The sequence below is a fragment of the Zonotrichia leucophrys genome, chromosome 1A (genome assembly GCF_028769735.1).
Source record: "Zonotrichia leucophrys gambelii isolate GWCS_2022_RI chromosome 1A, RI_Zleu_2.0, whole genome shotgun sequence".
NCBI classification, from domain to species: domain Eukaryota; kingdom Metazoa; phylum Chordata; class Aves; order Passeriformes; family Passerellidae; genus Zonotrichia; species Zonotrichia leucophrys.
Window position 1 is genome coordinate 35,114,294 of NC_088170.1, and position 20,516 is coordinate 35,134,809.

General features: G+C 35.8%; 1 protein-coding gene across 2 annotated transcripts in view; it reads right to left on the reverse strand.

Annotated features, from left to right (window-relative positions):
• The window catches only part of BLTP3B (bridge-like lipid transfer protein family member 3B), a 45,478-nt gene that overhangs the window by 14,240 nt on the left and 10,722 nt on the right, over window positions 1–20,516 (reverse strand). For both annotated transcript variants that reach the window (XM_064702144.1, XM_064702142.1), the window contains 12 exons: window positions 17,968–18,130; window positions 16,991–17,029; window positions 14,415–14,506; window positions 12,729–12,918; window positions 9,660–9,800; window positions 8,959–9,129; window positions 7,506–7,686; window positions 6,098–6,181; window positions 3,763–3,945; window positions 3,546–3,664; window positions 1,628–1,769; window positions 689–882 (listed from right to left, as the gene is read on the reverse strand). In XM_064702144.1, coding sequence (XP_064558214.1) covers window positions 689–882; window positions 1,628–1,769; window positions 3,546–3,664; window positions 3,763–3,945; window positions 6,098–6,181; window positions 7,506–7,686; window positions 8,959–9,129; window positions 9,660–9,800; window positions 12,729–12,918; window positions 14,415–14,506; window positions 16,991–17,029; window positions 17,968–18,130 — 1,699 coding nt within the window. The remainder of the gene's footprint in view (window positions 1–688; window positions 883–1,627; window positions 1,770–3,545; window positions 3,665–3,762; window positions 3,946–6,097; window positions 6,182–7,505; window positions 7,687–8,958; window positions 9,130–9,659; window positions 9,801–12,728; window positions 12,919–14,414; window positions 14,507–16,990; window positions 17,030–17,967; window positions 18,131–20,516) is intronic.

Genomic DNA, 20,516 nt, shown 5'->3' on the forward strand with positions numbered 1-20,516 from the left:
CTGAAGAGACTCATTTTGTTCACCTCTGAACCTTGGAATCCATACAATGAAATGCCCAATGCAAACAGGGTTTGGGTGGGAAATTTATCTGTTCCATAATTCTTTTTTTTACAAAGAAGCAGAAGACAAGGCAAGCAAAAATTTGATGTTCAGCTGCATTAACAAGCATCACTCCTCTGCCACAAGCATACAGAGAACTCATGTACCTGAGCTACACTAACAGCCAGCATGAAAAAGAAAATGGTGAGAATGGGTTTTGGAGAAGGAAATAAACCCTCAGATGAACTGCTTTCTTTACTCTAGAGCATTCACCGACAAGACAAAATAGCTTTGACATAATACAGCCAGAGGAACAAGGCAGGACCCTTGCATAAATATAGAGTACAAATATTAATTTTTCACTCATTTTTTTACTTTAATGCTCAATTTCTTTTTAGCTCTGCTATGCCAAGTTTGCTGACCACAGGGAAATAATTTGTTAGTATTCCCACTCATATCTTCAATACAAAACCAAAATACCAGGACACAGATGAAGGAGTACAGGAAACAAGATGTCTGCCTTCAAAAAATCATATTCTGCAGAGTTTTTTAGAGAAGCATTTTTTCATTCATTTAGGTATTTGTAAGAGAATAACAAAAGAATTAGTCTTCCAAGGAACCACAAAACCCCTACTCAATGACAGCATACCTTTAACATTAGTCCATCCACTCTCACATCAACATGTTCATCTGATTTTGAATTGTCATTTAACTTGTACATGGCCATGAACTGAATAAGACTCTGTTTCAAATCCAACACAAACTGGTTTAGCCAAAGAATACTTCTTTGATCCAGAGTGAACTGCAAAGCATTCAGCTGGCCATACAAATTTGGACATGGAACTAAAGGAGAAAATAAAAAGAAACCATGAGAATAAGGAAAATGTTTATGGGTTGGGTTTTCTTTGGTTTTTAAATGATTGCAAACTTACAATTTCACCAATACTTTTCATCAGAGAAAGAACAGAAACCCAGTCCTTTAGTCTCAAGGAAGAATTGTTAGGGCATACCTGAAGTGATGCTTCTTTCTCTCACTCCAAGAAAGTAACTGAATTTTTGAGTTTATAAAAACTAAGAACAGAATTAAGTCTGAAGAAATGGGGAGAATATTCTCATTACAGAAGAAAGGGAACACCATGGAAATCTGGTGTCCTCAGTTTCCATCCCCAAGAAATCCACTAACATTTCTGTATATAAAACAAGGCCAGCCACAGAACACATTCCCACAACAACTCCAGCAGCTCTTCAGTGCATTTTAGGTATTGTTGCAATAGTTTGAGTTCTTTTATGTAGTCAGACAGTGAAATTGCAGAAACAATATGTGGATGCTGGAGAATGAATAATTCATGTGCTGCTGAAAATGCTGCAAGTGTTTTCAGACTGAACAAGCATGTTTATATAAACCAATATTAATAGAAGTTTGCAGGAGCAAGCATTGTGGAAATGGAGCAGTCTTGTGCTCTATCCATTTTAGAAAGCCATTACCTATTTCCAAGCTTTAAGCTTCACAAAGGTGAAAGTAACACACAAAATTTATGCATCAGTACAACAACAACAACCAAAAACAAACACATTAAAAAAGTCTTACTAGGAAAGTCCTTTCCATCTGGGTAGTAATATTCAGTGAATTCAATATGAATAGCTGGCATTTCTGGTGGAAGATAAAGTGACTTTTTATTGCAAGAAATCAGAGCTTTAGGGGAAGAACGACACTGGTCTGCTGTTGAAACCTGTAAATGATAAAAGATTATTTCATTTACACATTCCACTTGTATGAATGATTAAGCATTTGTAGTTGCATGGTACTGTCCCTAGTAAGGTAACATTCCACTGCTCTTGGGTGTAGGCCCCCAAACAACATAACATAAAGTACAAAGTGCTGATGAACAGTGACAAACAGTTACCTGCCTTGAAGCAGAAATGACTCACATAGAAGAGTTTCACAAGAAAATTGTTTTAAAGGTACCAGATCCCCTTCCTTCATACAAGACAAAAGGGAGCAGGTCACTTTCAAAGGTGTCCAGCAGAAGCCTAGAATGATCTGATTTTTAATTGCAAATGCTACAGCTCCTGTTTAAGCATTTATGCTTGGATGGAGTATTTCCATACAGTCTGGATACATACAATCTATCCCTGGTCTAGGGACAGATAAGCTAGGTAAGTTTATTACACACATTAGGTAGTTCTTGTTTTGTCATAAGAACAAATTCCAGTACACAGCTGACTCTCAAACTGTGTGTGAAGCAAGGTGTTCAGCATGCACCTGGCAGAGATGTATGTTTGGATATGCCTGAAGGTCTGCTTCACAGAAGAATCAAGATGCTATGGAACATAGCATTTCTCTTTCCTTAAAATGTAAACTATCAAACAAATAAGAAACCAACATTTGATATATATTTGACCTTAAATTTCATTGAATGCATCCTAGTTTAAAAAGTATGTTGCCAAAACAAAGCTTTTCCATTTAACAGTTGGTAGGTCAAACTGCTAGTTTGAAATTACCCAGTGTATTAATATTGAATATATGATGATGTCTACTAGAATTTCTCTGGAAACAATAAATACATGACCTTTATAAGCCTGCTTCACTTTATGTAGCTGTTTTCAAGAGGCAAACATAACTGCATTAACAGACACAAAAACTCGAGTAAAATGATGTATATAGAAAAATAGCTTTTAGGAAATTGCATAGAAATAATGCCAATTTAAAAACTGAAAATGTGTTTGTGTACAGAGGAGGAGACAAGAGCAGAAAGCAAATGGAAATATGAACAGTACAAAACAATAAAATAAAACCACTTCAGATCCAGATAAGGCTCCCAGCAGCAATCTGCAATCTCCCACAACACCAGTAGTGATATGGCAGAAAAGTGTTGGAAATTGGAAAAAGAGCAAGCAGAAATCACAGTGACAAAGAACACACACTAAACATTTTTGTTAGGACCTGAAATTTAAGAGTAGATCCTCACATATCACTACAATTCTGCCTAATGGAGACACACCTCCTCTATTTCACTTGCCTCAGAATAGTCAATCTGGACCACAACCAGCAACCAAAACTATTCATTCTAACAAAGGGAAGGGGGACAGAAATGGTAAAAGTGTCTGCTCAAAATACCACTAGAAAGGGAGTGGCTGGAAAAAGATTTTAAAAACCTAATAAAACCTCTTAACGGTTTTTAATGTACTTTGAAAAATATAACAATAAGAAAAGCATAATATACAAAACCACATATTAAGATATTAGGCACATAAGATAGTACAATGAAAAGATTAAATTTGAATTCCAAATTCCTAATTTGGAGAACAATAGAACTTAGATCCAACATTTAACTGTGATAGGATCACAATTTTAACAAAGCAGAAGCAGGTTCAAAAAGGTCTACCCCAATAATGAATGGAAAGTCTCATTAATTTCAATGGGCTTCATATTGTCCCTTAAAAACCACAACTACATAATAGTAAGGGTGGAGTTACCCCAGTTTTACTAACTTAAAGAAATGTACCTGATATATATTGAAGTCTGCAAGTCTAACCACAATAGGACTAGACATCAGTTTGCCCTTTGGTTGTTGGGAAGATACAGAGGAAGCCCTAGATGTTCCTTTTGGCATCTGTTCCTTGCCTGTAAGAAAGAATAGTGATGGAATCATTGAAAAAAACAGTCTTTTTTCATAGTTTTAATATTTCATTAGTAGAGTAGTAGTGATGTAAAGAAAATACCTGTTTGTAGGTTCTGAGGAGATACAGCAGGTGGTGATTTAGGAGGAGAATCTATGACCTGATCCTTCACAGCCTGCTTAAGCAATTCAACATTGCTTTTGAATTCATTTAATAATTCTTTGGCCCATCCACTTCTGGTTTTAGTGGCATCACTGTAATGCATCCAGTGATCACAGCTGTCTCCTGCAAATAAGAGAAATGGGAAAAATATTAGCTCATTTGAAATTTTGCTTTTAACAGGATAACATGTTTCTACTATTTCACAAGTATTCTTTGAACTATAAGCTCATTGCATGCTGTAATTATAGAACAACAGCAGTCATACCAGACGTTAAAACAGAAGTTATATATTCCATATACATTCCATATTCCAAGTCTCAGCACTTCACGAAATCACTCAGAATATAGCATTACCAGCTGCCTTATAACACCACTAACACTCAAAACATCATTGAGTATTTTCAGTTCAGAGAAATCTTACGACACATTAATGTCATATGTGAGAACATGCAAAAAAATGTTCAGTTGAAAAAAAAAGTGAGAGCAAGTAACAGAACGATGTTCTCATGCTCACTTTTTCCAAGCTTATCTTTCCTGCCAGAACTGTGTCCTAAGAAGTTCCTGGTCCCTTTCCAGAAATGTATTCTTTTTGTCTTGGTTCTCTAGCACCTTTATGGCACACAAACAACAAGGTAAGTTCAAGAAGTGCTGCAGCACACACAGCCTTAAAATCAATCCCACTGGAAATGCTTTTGTCCCTGCTTTCAATTCCAACATGTTTCTGTTGGTCAAGCACTCAAACCTCTGAAAGAAATCCTGGTATCTTCAAGTAGTCCCTGTAAAGACATTCTACCAACCTGTTCAATAATAAGGATGCAATGACAAATAACTTCTATCAGTTGGTACATCACTCTTTAAATACTACCATGTGAAAATGTACTTTCTTTGGGACTTAATGACTTTTTGGATACTTACACTAGGGATAAGCAAATATGATTGCTATTAAAATAGGAAAATTATTTTGGAAAAAAATTCTTTTAAGTCTAAATGCAAATATTGCAGCATTAAATAAACTTTTAGGCTGGTGCCTGCCTATCACAAGAGATGACATTTTTCCCCACCCTTCTTCACAGTTATCTTTGTCGGTTATTATCATTTTTATAGCTAAGGAGGAAGATAAAGGAACAGGGAAAAAAACAGAAATGGAACTAAAGGATGAAGATGCATTAGACTGAAGCCCATGACAATGGGATTCTCCAAACAGGGCTAGCAGCATGGGGTTACTCCAAGCACATGCAAGCAGACTCTGAAGGACCTCCAGGACTTTGTCAGCAACACCATAGGGAAAGCTCTAACACTCCTTCTGGGAAGCCAGTTTGGGCAACTGCCTCTCTGAAGGACAGGAACACTAACACATGCATGTGAGAGAGCAGAGCCACCACACCCCTGTATGCAGTCGCACGGCTGCGATCCCTTTAGGGTCACAGACACGTGGTGAGACAGCACACACAACTGAAATGCTGAGGGGATGAACACAGGGGAGCTTTTGGGGAGCACAGGAGGGCAGGCAGGGCAAGACCAGTGGGAACAGATGGAGCTCAGCCTTGGCATGGATCACTAGTCAACTGAGTGTTTACAGGCTGGGAGTAGAGGACAGACTAACATGCATGATGACGTGGATTTCTGCTCCAGACCATCTGATTAGAAAGATGATCAGACCCTGTTTTGCTGTCACATGCTCTGTGATGTAGCCTCTTTTAAAATTTTTAGATTTCCACTAGAAATTTATGAGAAACACTTTTCTCATAAATATTTTTTTTGTAAGAAACACTTCTTTGGAAATCGCTAACATTTTTTTAATAACAATGCTTAACAAAAGGCTACACAATTGAGCCTCTACACACTGAGGTTCCTGTTCAGCAAAATAATGTAAAAAGCAAAACACTGATTGGAAATGGATATAAAAGGATAGTATTCTATATATGAAAAAAAAATCAACAGATTGATTCCTGCTAATAACCAATTACTGAATTCTCAATATGCAGTACTGCCTTCCTCTGTCAACACAAAATTCTCTTCATGTCAGAAATGTGTAAACACTGTTTTGTTGACCAAACAAAACACTGAAAAGCATTTGGCCTAAACCAGCTCATTCACAGAAATTAAACTAGTTCCCAGATTGTTGCTTTTGTTGTTTGCTTTTGCATATAGAAGGTGCCTTTCAAATGGTTTGAGCATGATTATCCAAGCTGTATATGTGTAGGCACAAATTTTTTTAGCTTTCAGACAAGACAGTCACAGTCACAGGTAATTCATAAAAGGCTTGCTTTCATACCTGCTTTGTGAAATGGATAATAATCCACTGTTAAATAGCTGAAGGAAAGCTGCATGGCCCCTCCTGTAACACGTCTGTTTGGGTCTGCAAAACAAAACAATGCTTGGCCTGCAGACATTGCATTTAGTGTGTTAGTTCTCATGCTGTTGTAATCCTTTAAACACCTAACACCTACTTTCTTCCCCTTATGTTTCTCCTTACAACCTCATTATCTTCCCTTAATATTTTCATTCAGGTAGTCTTCAATGATTTCTAAAGATCAGCTTGAGCTTGTAGAATTCTGTACTCAGTCACTACTTACAAATTGCATGCTGTTTTCAATGCTAATAAAAAGACAACATCTTGAAAATGCATTACTGCAGTTTTTCTGAAACAAAACTTTTTATGCTGAATATATGATTATAATCAGTCTTTGAAGTCAACATTAACTTTCAAGAATACTATATAATTTTATTTGACAAATATTGCAGTGAAGGGGTCTTCTAAGAATCTTCTCTTCTGACTTTTTCCACTGTTGAATTTAAACTCCAAAAATAAAGGACCAATAAAAAGATCTCACTAGGAGGGATAAATTCCAACCACAGTAGATATACTGCATGTAAGGAAATACATCTCCAGCCAGTGAACCTCATGCTCTGCTGTTCTGAAAGTGTCTTTCCTAAGCAAGGAAATGCATTTTTGTTAAACCCTACGTTTTTCATATTTTTCTTCAGCAGACCTTGTATGTTTCCATAAATTCTTCAGTGACTAAATATACAGTAATATCTCACTCCCTATGATCACTTTTGAAAGGCATGAAAAAATGCCCTTATTTATCTTCTTTTTTTTCTGATTCTAAATGTGACTACATGCAATAGGCTTTTGTTAAAAAGAATCAGTACAAGATTTACACACAAAATTTTAAGGTCACAGGACACTCATTCCATTCTTTCCATGAGCTGCAGACCATATCAAACGGTCTAAATTAGTAACACAAAGAATAACACTCTTTTATTAGTTTGCATTTATAAGAGTATTAAAGAAACAGATTGTATAGTGACCCCTTCAAGCCACAAAAATGTTGTCACTGTATTCTTCATAACCCAGCTAACTTATACAAGACCCAGCAGTAACAATCAGACTGATAGAATAAGTTCCTAGAAGACAGAAAAAGCACAGAAGTACTAACACTCCTAGGTTTTGCAATTATTCTAAAATGATTACATTTATTAATGAAATGCTGTCCTAACAGAGCTACCTAAATAGCTGTACATGAATCCATAGACACTGGAGACAATTCTAACTATTCCTCTAAACTAAAGTCTCTTGACTTTATTGTATTATTATTTTCTCATTATTGTATTCCTCAAAACGTCTCCCCTGACGATGATTATGATTCATAGACATGCAACTTAAAAAAAAAAATTACCTTTCTCTTTAGAGTGGATATCATCACATATATGTAGATCCAAGTGGGAAATTACTAAGTGATAAGAAGTTTCCTTAACATCAAAATCATTAAACAATTTTACTATTGCATCGTTTTGATCAGGCGCTGCTGTTGTCTGGTGCGTTTTCACCTGCTGGGAACTGGGTGCAGGGGCAGAGCTCTGAAAAAATATTTAGTCAATCACATCAATTTGTGATGTTTATTGTTTCTTTCAAGCATAAGTATCTGTCTCCTTACACAACACAGGCATTTGAAACAAGGAAAAATCTGCATGACATGTATTCCCCCTTGGATCATTACTAAGATTTAAGTTTAATGTTTGAGAGTAAAGCTAAGTTGATCTAATGGCTGTGTGCACTGTACTGCACTACCAGGGCACACCCCATTCTCCCCATTCCTCACACTTCCTTACATCCCTGTCACTCACAGCACTGGTATTTTTCTAGCTTTTGTTGCAAGCTGTTCAGGGAACTAAACCAACAGTGGGCTCCATTCTGCTAATTTAGTTCCTCAGGCTACATCACGACAGGGTCAAACATAAGTCAGTGCCAGTGTCAGGGAACAGGTGAGATGCAAGTACAGGGCACTGAAGAACCAGAACCTCCCTGCTCAAGAGCAGGTAACCATTACATTGCTGTTGCTAAACCTTCACATCTTAGCATAAAGCATCAGGGCCAGCAAAAGAACTGAACTCTGTTACAGTCCACTGGCTTTACTCTAAGAGATCCTCTACAAGTGACTGTACTCAGTAATCAACCGTGTTTTATTTTATAGCTCTTATCTTCTATAAGTGTACTTGTCCTGCTTCTTCACACACAAGAAGAGGTGCCTCCCCTCAACACTCACAAAGCCCAGTTGGTCTAACCTGCTCTGTGTGCTGAAGAACACCAAGATTTACATGCAGCATCAGCAGCACAGATATGCCAGCAGAAATATATTTAAAGTAGAACTGGTTTTCACTATATATTCCAACAAGAGCTGTATGAAGGTAAGCTCTAAACAAAACCTAATTTTTCAGTACCAGGAGAACAAACTGGACAAGCACGTTAAATTATTATAGTAACCATATCTACCCACACATTAAGTTTACTTTAATGTGTCTTAATAATTTAAATTCATAACCATAAAATACTTGGAGAACAAATTTACTAAACAGTCAATAAGGAGTTAAGTAAATACAGAAGTCTAAACACTCTGTACATGGGTAAAGAAATAGAACTACTTTTATTTTCTGCAGTTAGCATCAATACACAGAGTCTTGCAAAGTAAAGACTATTTTAAACTATGATTAATTCCTGGTATAATTTATGATACACAGCTGAATGAAAATGAGTAACTGAATATTCCCTAAAATAAAGTAACACAACTAAGCACACTGTGTTGTTTTGTAGAACACCTGATAATGATACAGTGAGACAATTAATCCTCATACCTGGGCTGTTTCAGAAGCCAAGCTTTTCCTCTGTTCTGCTGATTTCTCTATGGCTTCACTAAGAGATTTGGCATACTGCACCATGGCTTTCAATTGGGAATCAGTCAAAACCCACAGCAAATCATCCAGAATCAGAACCAGTTTGGATGCCACAACATTACAGTCTTTTAACTGTAAAATAAAAATTTTAAGACATTGAACTAAGCACTTATATTTCTTATATTAAATATGTGAGGTAAAGAAAAGCTTCATGCAAAAAGCAATAACAAGCATTTTTTTATTTTAAATCTTATTCCTCTTACTAATTAAGGAGTATCTAACACACAGTATATTTATGCTTCACTCTATGTATTTGGCATGCATCAGATATTAAACTGCTGCATTTCTCGGAATGTAAGCAGTGTAAATATTACCAGAATCTAGACAGATAAAACAATGAGATAAACAACAATAAACAAAGCTCTGCAGATCAAACCGTTTTATTAATGGGACCTATATAAGGTCTTAATTTTCAAAATCTGTCTGCAGTATTTCTTGTAAACTCTACAGTCTTACCAGTGACATGTTATTATAAATTTAGTTCAGGGAATTCTACATTCAATATGGTCTAAATTTAAAATCTTTACTATGTACATGTATGCATTAAGAGCATGAGTTACAAATTAAAAAATAAAATAAGACTTCAAATTTTTCAAGTTTACCCTTCTTTTAAGCGTGACCCTAATTTTTGATTGGTTAGTAATCAGTCGAACTGGAGCACTCATTATTTCATGCTTAGAACTCTGGATTGCATCAGCTTCTATTCTGATCATCTGCCAGTTGATTTCTTTAAAAGTCAAGACCTTTAAGACAGAAAAAAAGAGAAAAACACCTTGATGCAATATGACAGCTACTTGCACGTAGCCCTCTGCATGTGTATGTATACATCTGTACATATGTACACAAAAACTCACATGAGCCATACAGTCAGAACAAATACAACTCACTTGTTGTTCCACCTAAAGGTGTCAGGAAGCCCTCACCCTGCTTGTCACAGAAACGCTAAGCTACTTCCAAGCAGGCTGAGGTAAAAAGCAGCATTTAAAATATTCAGAAGAAAATAAAAGTTACAGCTATTGCATGCTAGGTTGCTTTTGGGAGAGGAAAAAAATGATAGTTTAGTTTAGCTAAAAAATGTTAAATAAGAAAAGGGCAGGGGATGAAGCAAAGCTACAGGATAGGTGAGGTTTTTTTGGAGTGTTTTATTTCAATTAAAAGAGAAAGTTAAACATTGAGCACACAGCATGCCATGCAGACACCATAAGCTCTGAATCCACTACATGGATTTCTAGAAGGCACAGCAAGCAAATGTTAGAATAATGATGACACAAGAGCATCAAGTACAGCTGGACACTGAAAATCAAATACGGAAAAATGAACAACTGTCCAGCAGGAACATCATGGAGAACATTAAATGAACAGGATATCAGTATGGAAAACCAGTAATTCTAGTTGACCTAAAACCCCTTCCTGCATAATTTGGATGATGGGATCAAGTTCCCCCCGTAAGTTCACAGATAACACTAAGCTGGGAGAGAGTTGATCTGCTGGAGGGTAAGAAGGCACTGAAGAGGGATCTGGACAGTTTGGATTGATGGGCCAGGGACAATTTTATGATGCTCAGCAAGGCCCGGTGCCTGGTCCTGCCCCTGGGTCACAACAACTGCAAGCAACACCACAGGCTGGGGGCAGAGTGACTCTTCAGTACTGGGTCCCTCACTTCAGCACAGACACAGAGGTGGCTGGAGCATGCTCACAGAAGGTAAAGGGTCTGGAGCACAAATCTTGTGAGGAGCATCTGAGGGAAATAAACATGTTTAGCCTGGAGAAAAGAAGGCTCAGAAGCGACCTTATTGCTCTCTAAAACTGCCTGAGGGGAAATTGCGCAAAGATGGGGATTGGTTTCTTCTCCCAGGCAGGAGACAAGACTAGAAACAGGACAAGAGGAAATGGCCTCTAGCTGCACCAGGGGAGGTTAAGGAAGGGACATGAGGAAGAATTTATTCACTAGAAGGGTGGTTAAGCATTGGAATGGGCTGCCTAGGGAATTGTTAGAGTCACCATCCCTACAGAATTTCAAGAAATGACTGGATGCAGCACTTAGTGCTATGGTTTAGTGGGCATGGTGACATTTGGTCAAAAGATCTTGCAGGTCTTTTCCAACCTTAATGATTCCATGATTACTCTCTGAAGAAACAAGGATCAGCCATGAGTAAAGAGCAAGATGGAAGAATTTGTTTGGTATATGACTTATTCTTACTTGTCATTCTCCTCTTGTCAATTTGAAAACCTTACAGCATATGTCCTGAGAAATGCAGAGACTTAAGTAAATCATACCCAGTGTGTCTAGAAAGGAGGTACACTCCATCAAGTGAGCAAGATGCAAAGTGCAGTGCAAAGCATCCTGAAACACTTTTTGCAGAAAAGCAGAAGACATATCCTCTTCATACAGGAGATGCAGTGTGATAAAAAGCTTTTAAGTATTCTAAGGAGATTGCTTATTATATTAATAATGTAGCTACAGTGCAAAGCTAAATGATTATACCCTAAATATATCGTTTAGCACATGTTATCTTCAAAGTACAGCACTGGTTTTGGTTTTTCACCTTCTCATGCAATTTGCTGCTAACAAATCATTTACTGTAATATCTAGACATTTGTTTCTGGTATTAATTGGATAGGAAAGGAACACTCTCCCAAGGAAAGCTCTGTTGTGTACAGGTCAACTGTTCAGAATCAAATTCTTCCTAAAAACCACAAAATCAAAAAATCTTCCAATACAAAACTCCATCTAGTCAAAGTTTAATTCTTCCCATTCAGACTTCATTAACATGGGAGCATAAGCATACAAATAAGCTTCAGGAAAGGAAAACAGTCAGAAAAATAGTTTTCAGCTTCTTTCTTTTGTGGTATTTTTAACTGATATTCTCTAGGGGTTTCTTTCCCTACATAAAAATCAATCACCAGACTCAACTCTGGAGTAAGCTGGCCAGATGTATGATGCTAAAAAGTCTCCTTGAATACAATATTTATAATCAATCTTGCACTCAGTATACAATTAACTTTGGTTAGCTGGAAGAAGGCAAATGAATGATGTACAACAAACTAGAGCTTCCATGTGTTACTCTCCAGGACAATAGAAACATATATACTTTACTGCTATTACTTTTTTATATATGCACAAGATTTAGGTATTCCCAGAAAATAATTCCACAAGAACTTGACTAAATTTAATTTAAAACTGCTTTAGAAAAAAAAATCCTTATCAGGCAAATTCTCACAAACAAATAAACAACCAGACAAAACTTGTAAAATATAATTCCTGCTGCTGTTGTTATTATTATTACTACTACTACTAATAACAACAATAATAACAAAAAGCACAACTTCTTATCCTTCCATATTTAATATACTGTTCTTTGTTCTTTCAGTACTCTCCAAGTCTGGCTCAGTTTGCATTTTAGAACAGTCATTCACTTGGAGAACATAAGAGGGAAACCATACACCGGCTTGCCTTGGTCTTTGTTCTTGTCTAAGCATCCACATTGGCTCTTTGATCTGACTCACATCCACCAGTTTTACACATTTGTGCTCCTAAAGAGCAACTGAAATTACTGAGCACAGAATGTCTCCATTCCCAGTAATTTTCTCTATCCTGTAAAAGGTTGAAATTCAACTTCCTCCTTTATCACAAAAACAAGGGAAAAAAGTTAGTAAACAGTATTATTTACCTCTCCACGTTGAGCTTCTTGTATTCTGGTAAATCTAAGGTCAGCATGTTCCCAGTTTGCATTTACACTATATATTCTCAGCTGGGAAAGTTCAAATGAAGCATTAAAGGCTTTTGCACCAATCCTTATTATGATGGAGTTCACAGAAACTGAAATGCCTTCTACCACTTTTTCAGCAAAGCCATATTCACTAAAAAGTGAAATGCCAACATATTAAATATAAACCGAGTGAAAGGGCACAAAATTAAACAGATTAAATAAATTATGAAACAGATGTTAAAATAAATGAAGTTACTAATGTACTCTACAGTTAGCAACTTTTGCTCAATACACTTGATGCAGTTTACAATAATTTTCACTCTGTGATCCTGATCTCTACATAAGAATATATATTTGACTAAGATCAATCTACAGAAATTATAACATTTAATACAATCCTTTGATGTTAAATTACATGGATGTATGTATCATATGTTATTATACATACATAAAAAAGTAGTCTACATCATTATGCAGAAAGCCTACTCTTCTTTATAAACATAAGGAGTAATTAATGTCAAATTAATTACTTGACAATTCTAGTCTGGTTAGTATTTATGTCTATAAGCCAAAATATTTTGTCCATTAAAAATAATACCTTTCAGATATTCAAAATAGTATAAAGTATTTACATTATTTCACTCTATAAAGAAAGGCATCCTAAATGGTGGCTAAACTTCTACAGTAAATCAACATGCATTCCAGTATTAAAAAAGATTAAGCTGTTGTAAATAATTTTTAAATAAAAATCTTATATGTTCTGAATGTTTTAGATTAGTGTATGGGAAACTGAATATTAAATATTATTTTAACATCTAAAAATTTTCCCCCTTTTGTTTTCTTGTGGGTTTTTTCTGCTTCTTTAAAAAAAAATCCCCAAAAACTTGGGTGGTTTGTCATTCCTTTTCCATTTTCAACTTTCATTCTACACAAAATCTCTATGGCTGTGATTATCAAGCTGTACCCTAGGAGACACAGAGGCCCATGGACTTCCATACATTGCACAGAAGTTACTACAAGAAAAAATATCGTATCATCAAATTTATTTCTCTGTATATAGGGCCCTGTAACCATGGAAAAATGTTTTGTGTCCATGTAAAGGAAATTACATAAAATCACTGATGTAATGTTGTGCTGTCCCATCAAATTGCTTAAGTTTTGGGCTACACAGTGTGCATGTAATCTTTCAGTAAGAATCAGTTGATACAATTAAGGAAATGGAACTTTAAAACACTGCACTAACAAACAACCCTTAGAACTCTTTAGACAAAACAAAAAAGAAAAATTTTTAAAACACACATGAACATTATATGTATTTTCAAAATGGATGAAGGCAAGATACCATTCATTTTTTAAAAACTTAATCTCAATTAAACTCAGAAAATATCTGATATAGCAGTTGCACCCCTATGGAATGTACCTTGCAAGCTCTATATCTAGTTCACATCTTCTCTCCAGGCTTGGGCCTGGATAACTCCATTATCACTACACTACTTCACACACAAGCAATAAAATAAAATTTTGGAGGAGATGGGAATGGCAGGCTATATACTTCTAAAAATTTAAATTTTCAGAAGTACATAGTCAATCTGATTTACATAATGCCAAAATTTTTCTGATTAATTACAGGTAAGTACCATCACTGACCTCTGCCCAGATGCAGTTGCTATTGGAGAGGGTCCATTAGGGGCACGTGGCTCTTCACATGTGCTCATTTCCATTACAACTTTATCCAAGGACTTGAAAAACAAAACAAAACAAAACAAAATTGGAGACCTTAGAGGTAACAAAGTAAATAGATGACATATGAAGAACCAAAATCCAAACAAAAAAGGTCAGTTGAGAACTTTTTCTGAAGTATACATAAAATATTTCCTACCACATCAATTTTTCCACAAACTTTCGTAATGCACTAGAATTATCTTTTTTAAACTATTTCTTATGTTTTAGGGTTCTAACACACACCCCCAGTCAAATATTGTATCTTAAATTTCTTGATCCCTGAATATTATTTATCCAACACATAAATTTTCAAAAATCACATTTCAAAATGTACATGCTTTAATGTGTAGTTATCTGAATTTTCTTTCTATATGGTTGTTCTTTCAATGAAATACTTAATACTTAATGCAAGCTGATTCAAAGCACAACAGTTAAGATTTTTTTCCCTGTCTAACTGCAACTTTCTACCAGCCCTTCTGAATTCCCCCATTTATGCTCTGAGGTCAGACAAATACCAAAACCCCTTTGTCCTCAATTTTAGATTTTTCATGATTCAACCTGCCTTAGCTACTAGATTATTATCATATTGTGTTAATCATGCCCATTGTCATAATCTGCTTGCTCAACATTTTTCTGTGCTATTCTTATCCATGAAAACATAGCTACAACCAAAAAATTCATGAAGTGTCTAGTCTGGGTTTATTTATACTTCACTGTATTTTGATGCTTAAAGGGAAGCAATAGCTGTTAAGGGTAAATTTGGACATTTTAGAATTATTTTTTAGCTATCTCAATGATTATCTTTCCTTGAAAACAACAGAGAAATAAACCAAGAAAAAAACAATCCCTTAGTTTGAGGATGGTGAGGGGAAGCCAAGATTTCTCCTAGTTATCCTAACGGTTTTGGATATTTGACCACTCTTTTAAAAATTCCCTCTACTACATGACTAGTGCACAGAACAGTAGGACATGGATTCAAGGAGACTGCACAATATAAAAAAGAGGTAATGAAGAATGCCTGGCTGCAGATCTGTGTCTTTTTTCACTGGCAACTTCTGTACTTGGATAGAGTGAAAACTACTGCAGATCATCCTTGGGGCCCAAAATCACTGCTCAAAACTATCCTGTTTATCATATAAAACCAGACCTGGGTCATGAACAAACAGTATGTGCCACTATGTCAACAGACTGATTCTCACAAAGGGCAACTCAGCTTAGTGAAAGTCCCTTTGGCCAGACAAGTGGGTTCTAGTTATCCAGTAAGCTGTGCTAACAGAGGATGCTATTCCAATTCAATTCAACTCTCAGTAGCAAAAATCTCCCTTCTTCCCATCCCTGCCAAAATACCAGAAGTTCAGTGATGTAGTGAAGGGCTGAGGTTTGGCACTTGGGCAGCAAATTCACTTTGCTTTAGAAATCACAAAGGCTGTTGTATAATCTACCATTGAATACTGAACTTTTGCTACATATTTAATGCACTTGTTCAAGGACACCTTTACGTAAAAAAGATTACCTTGAAAGTTATTTTAGCCTCAAAGAGTGCTAATGTAAGCCCAACAGGAGCTAACCAAACAGTGCCTTGCTACCATAGGTCAAAGTGTGTCATGTTTAAGAATAGCACAGCTTAAACCCATTTCCTAATTTGGCAATTGCATCTCCCAGCCAAGTAGTTGAATCATCCCACCTCAGCATTACCAGGCTTTAAGTTCTGGATGTCAGGAAGAAGCAGTACAGATGTAAGTACATTCCAACTGGGTCACTAGCAAATGCATCAATTATTTAAAACAACATGTCTTTCCCAAGTCTGATTCAGAATGAAGGAATTACAAGCACATTCACTGCAAGACTGGGAAGCATGACAGCTAAAGGAATATTCACTCTTAAGGAAATGCAATTGAGAAAGTTTACTTATCATCAAATACATTACTTCTTGTGCTACCACAATTGTTAGTATATTTAAAGAACAAAGGAGAACAAATGCGAGAATTAATGCGACTTCAAATTGTTGTTGAGTTCTATTTACACATTTTACCTCCTATTTATATCCAGGCTGAATCCTAGGTGGTTACAAAAACCCTATAAATGCTATGTGTGACAAACCTGCCATAGCTGAGATCACTATGTAAAGTATAGATGTAGAACTGAAAAGTCCTAGAAAAGACTGCTCCAAAAGAAAGGCAGGAACTTTTAACAGAGGTGACTTGGACAAAAACCTACCCTTCAGGTAAGCCCAAATGAACATGCAATGACTAAAAACGTGACAGAAGTGAGCTAACAGTCAAACATTACAGTGATTACACTGAAGCCACAGATTAAGAAAATAAACCTACCAAGGAAAACATTAAGGCATTTTGCCTTGATCTGCTGCTACCCAGAGGACACTTAGTAAAGGCCAGTTAATGTTTCAGTTATTTCCAGAATCATATACAAGAGAACTATATAAATATTTGATATAGATTCTCCTACACACAGTACATTTCAGAGTTTATTTCAGAACTCACCAAAGAGATGGGATGTGTTTTCAATTTTGTCCATGGTATCTGCAAGAGAACACACTACTCTAAAGCAAATTAAATATTAAAAATACAGTAAAATAAATCACACAGAATGTGTTCTAAGCATACAAATTATATTTCTAGCTTCTGAACTCAGCATAACATTACTTTCAAAATATTAAGTTCATCTGAACATACTGTGTGGTAACTTTATGCACACTAGGTGTTAAAAAGTTTGAACTTCAAAATTTAATAATCATTGAGTAGAAAAACAGAGGAACAAAGGAGAATCTGTCTCCTTAACAGTGAGTTGTCAAGCATCAGAAAAAGCATCACAGCCTTACACATTATTTCCTTTAAAAGGGAAAAAAAAAAGTACATTTCCTTTGTTGACCTACAACTAATTAGATGCCTGCAACAAAACATCAAGCTCACTGCATTTAGAAAAATCAGGACAATCTCCCATTGTGGGAAAAAAAAAAAGCAAAGAAAGAACACCAAAAAACCATAAACAAACTCCACCTAAAGACTAAGGAGGTGTTCATGTTTGACCTGATTGTAACTTCAGTCATGAACAAGGCATACTTCATTTCTTAATCCCACGTTCATACAACGTGGTAGAGATGATACACATTGTTTAAATTATTAGCAGCCACAACACCCAAAAATGCAGTATCTCCCAGATTTACTGTGTTTCCCACATTTCCCACAGAGATCAGAATCCCTCCAAAAGGTATTTTTGGAAGAAAAAAAAAATTAAAAATAATCACTCTTATTTTCATTATTTCCAGATGTATTTTATGTCATCACATGAGAAAGAAAAATAAGGAAGAAATGATTGCTGATAAAACCTTCATTGTTTTTTAAAATTTTATCAAGGACTTATCAGAATTTCCTACTAATACAAAGTTGCTTGAAAGTTTACAAAGACAAACCGAAAAAAGAGTCGGTTAATTACCACTCCAGCGCAATAAAACACTCACCCTAATGGATGCTTTATTACAAAACACCTTGTTTATAGCCAGCCATGTTGGAAGATCCAGCATGTTCTGGAGCACCTCTTGATCCAACTCTAAATTGGTCAGCTGACCTTCCCCCTTTAACGTGCTCAGGTTGATCTTGTCAGGCGACAGATTTTTGGTGAACCTAAAAACAAACACCCCTTAAGTAAATATGTATAAAGCAATCAAAGTTATCTTGCATATCGGTGGCAATTTAACTTAAAGCAATGGTCTGGGGGTGAAGAAATCTTTGATAAATTTCACCCAGGAAAGAAATGGTATGATGTAATTGATTTGTGCCTATAATTTTTTCATCTCATTAGCTCAATTTATAAATACAGTTAATGTTACTGTATAAATACAGTAAACAAAAATATATTGTGAGATATCTTATAATTTTTGTGTCACCCAGAATAACAAATGATCCTTGACTCAAACTATTGAACTATTTATTTTAAACTATATAAAGTAGAATTGAATCTATTTCACTCTTTAATTTTTTGAAATTAAAAATCCCAAACCCCTAAAATTACTATTGTAAACAGTACCTTTCTATATTTGGTTAAAATCTTGCAATAAAACAGTTTTATTTACAATATTAATTCGATTTAGTCATAGAATTTAAAGACCAATTAGAAATACATACACAACAGCATGAGGTATATAAAATATTGGATGAAAACCTGAAAGCTCAACATGATATCCATGCGGTAAAAAGTGTACCTAGTTAAAAGTGTACATATAAATTACTTTATATTTCAAATGCACTAGGATTTGATGATACAATGAAACAATCTGATAATGTGACTCTGTCAAATGGTTCACATCCTTGTGAGACAGCATGACAGAGCCCATGTGTACCCTGCCTTCAAACCAACAGCTGTAGCATTGTATCTACCATAAGCTATGAACAGGCTATACTTTGCCACATTTTCAATCTGCCATGAAAAAATTATTTCTGCTCATGAATTGAGTCTAGTTTTGCAAGACCAGGGAGTAGAAAATACTGCTGTTGGCAGTATGCTTTGTGACTTTTCCCACCAAAATCTCCTGGTGCTGCTATTCTCCAGGCAGAGAGCAAAGGGCTTTGTCTGTCCTCAGTGAGGGAACATCACTCTGCAGCAATGCCCCAGGAGGTGCAATTCCAGCATTTCCTTTCCATTCAAGAGACCAGCTTCTAAATGAACTACAAGGTCCTCATTAAGTCTGATTCTGGAGGAGATGTGGAAGAAGATGAAGAAGATCAGCAAGCTTTTATTTTCCTCTTAACAGTTTCCAAATACAGCTTGAAACAGAGAAGGCATTTTTTGAGTCCAACTCCCCGACTCCATTCTGGGATGGTTAGCTTTGAAAATGCATTTACCTAGCCTGACAAAATACAAGTAGTATGTATTTGCAAATAATACTAGACATGTTTCTTATGACAGAAGTACTGAAGTTGTTACTGTATTGCTTACATTCATAAATTATCCACAGGCAATGAGATGTAATCTGTGAATAATATAGTTTCATAATTTCAGTACTAAAAATATACTGAGATAAAGGTATTGATAAATGCATTCTCCTTGGTAACTAATGTACTTCTAAATGGTCTGTTTAGAAACATTATGAGGGGAATAAAGGACTTCAATTATTTTGTTTTCTGGTTACCCTTTTTTCTTGCTTTCAACAAGAAAGAATAATGACAAGAGCTAAATAATGTTCCTCATTAAAACAACCTATTAGTAACAGCAAAATATAAAATTTCCTATCTCTGAAATTATTGCAAAGTCTCATCTGACTCAGGTAGCACAAAATTCCTAGAAGATAAAAAGCAGCCATTGAGTGTTTTCAGTCACCTGGTAGTACCTCTCAGTCTTGACTTTCTACGTAAGGGTCAACATAAGAATTACAAACTGGTGTCATTTAAAGTCACATTTACACAGCAAATGCAAAACCATTCTGCCATTACACACGCACAAGTCTCCTGAGACACATGCTCTGTGAAAGAAGTCCCCCTCAGAGTTCCCTGTAGTTCAGCCACACCAGAAATGCCTCTCAGATTGGAGACAGATCTAAGCATTATCCTGGATCACAGCTGCAGACACATCAGAGGAAACACACAGGACCTACAAAAAGAGGTTTTCAAATTTCAGAATAAGAAAGATACCAAAATACCAACCAGGGGGAGAATGGCAACAGCAAAGCCATTTTTGAGTTACTTTTCATATCCTTCCAACAAACAAAATAGAAGCCAGTTTCTCTCAACATGGAGCAGAAGGACAGAGAAAAATTTCAAGGACCATCACTTTTTTTTATATACATTCTTCATTTAGACGAGACAGACATAAGAGGATTGCCTGTCAGGACTGTACTCTTCATGTCAAAAATCATGGAAGGAAACTCCCAACAAGTGAGCAGTGAAAAGATATTCTTCACAGAATTGTTTTCACAGATTGATTTTCATTTTTTCAAACTACACTTTCTTTCTCAAAACATATCTGAGGTTTGAATTACTGTGTGATAGTATAGATTTCAATACAGCTTTAATA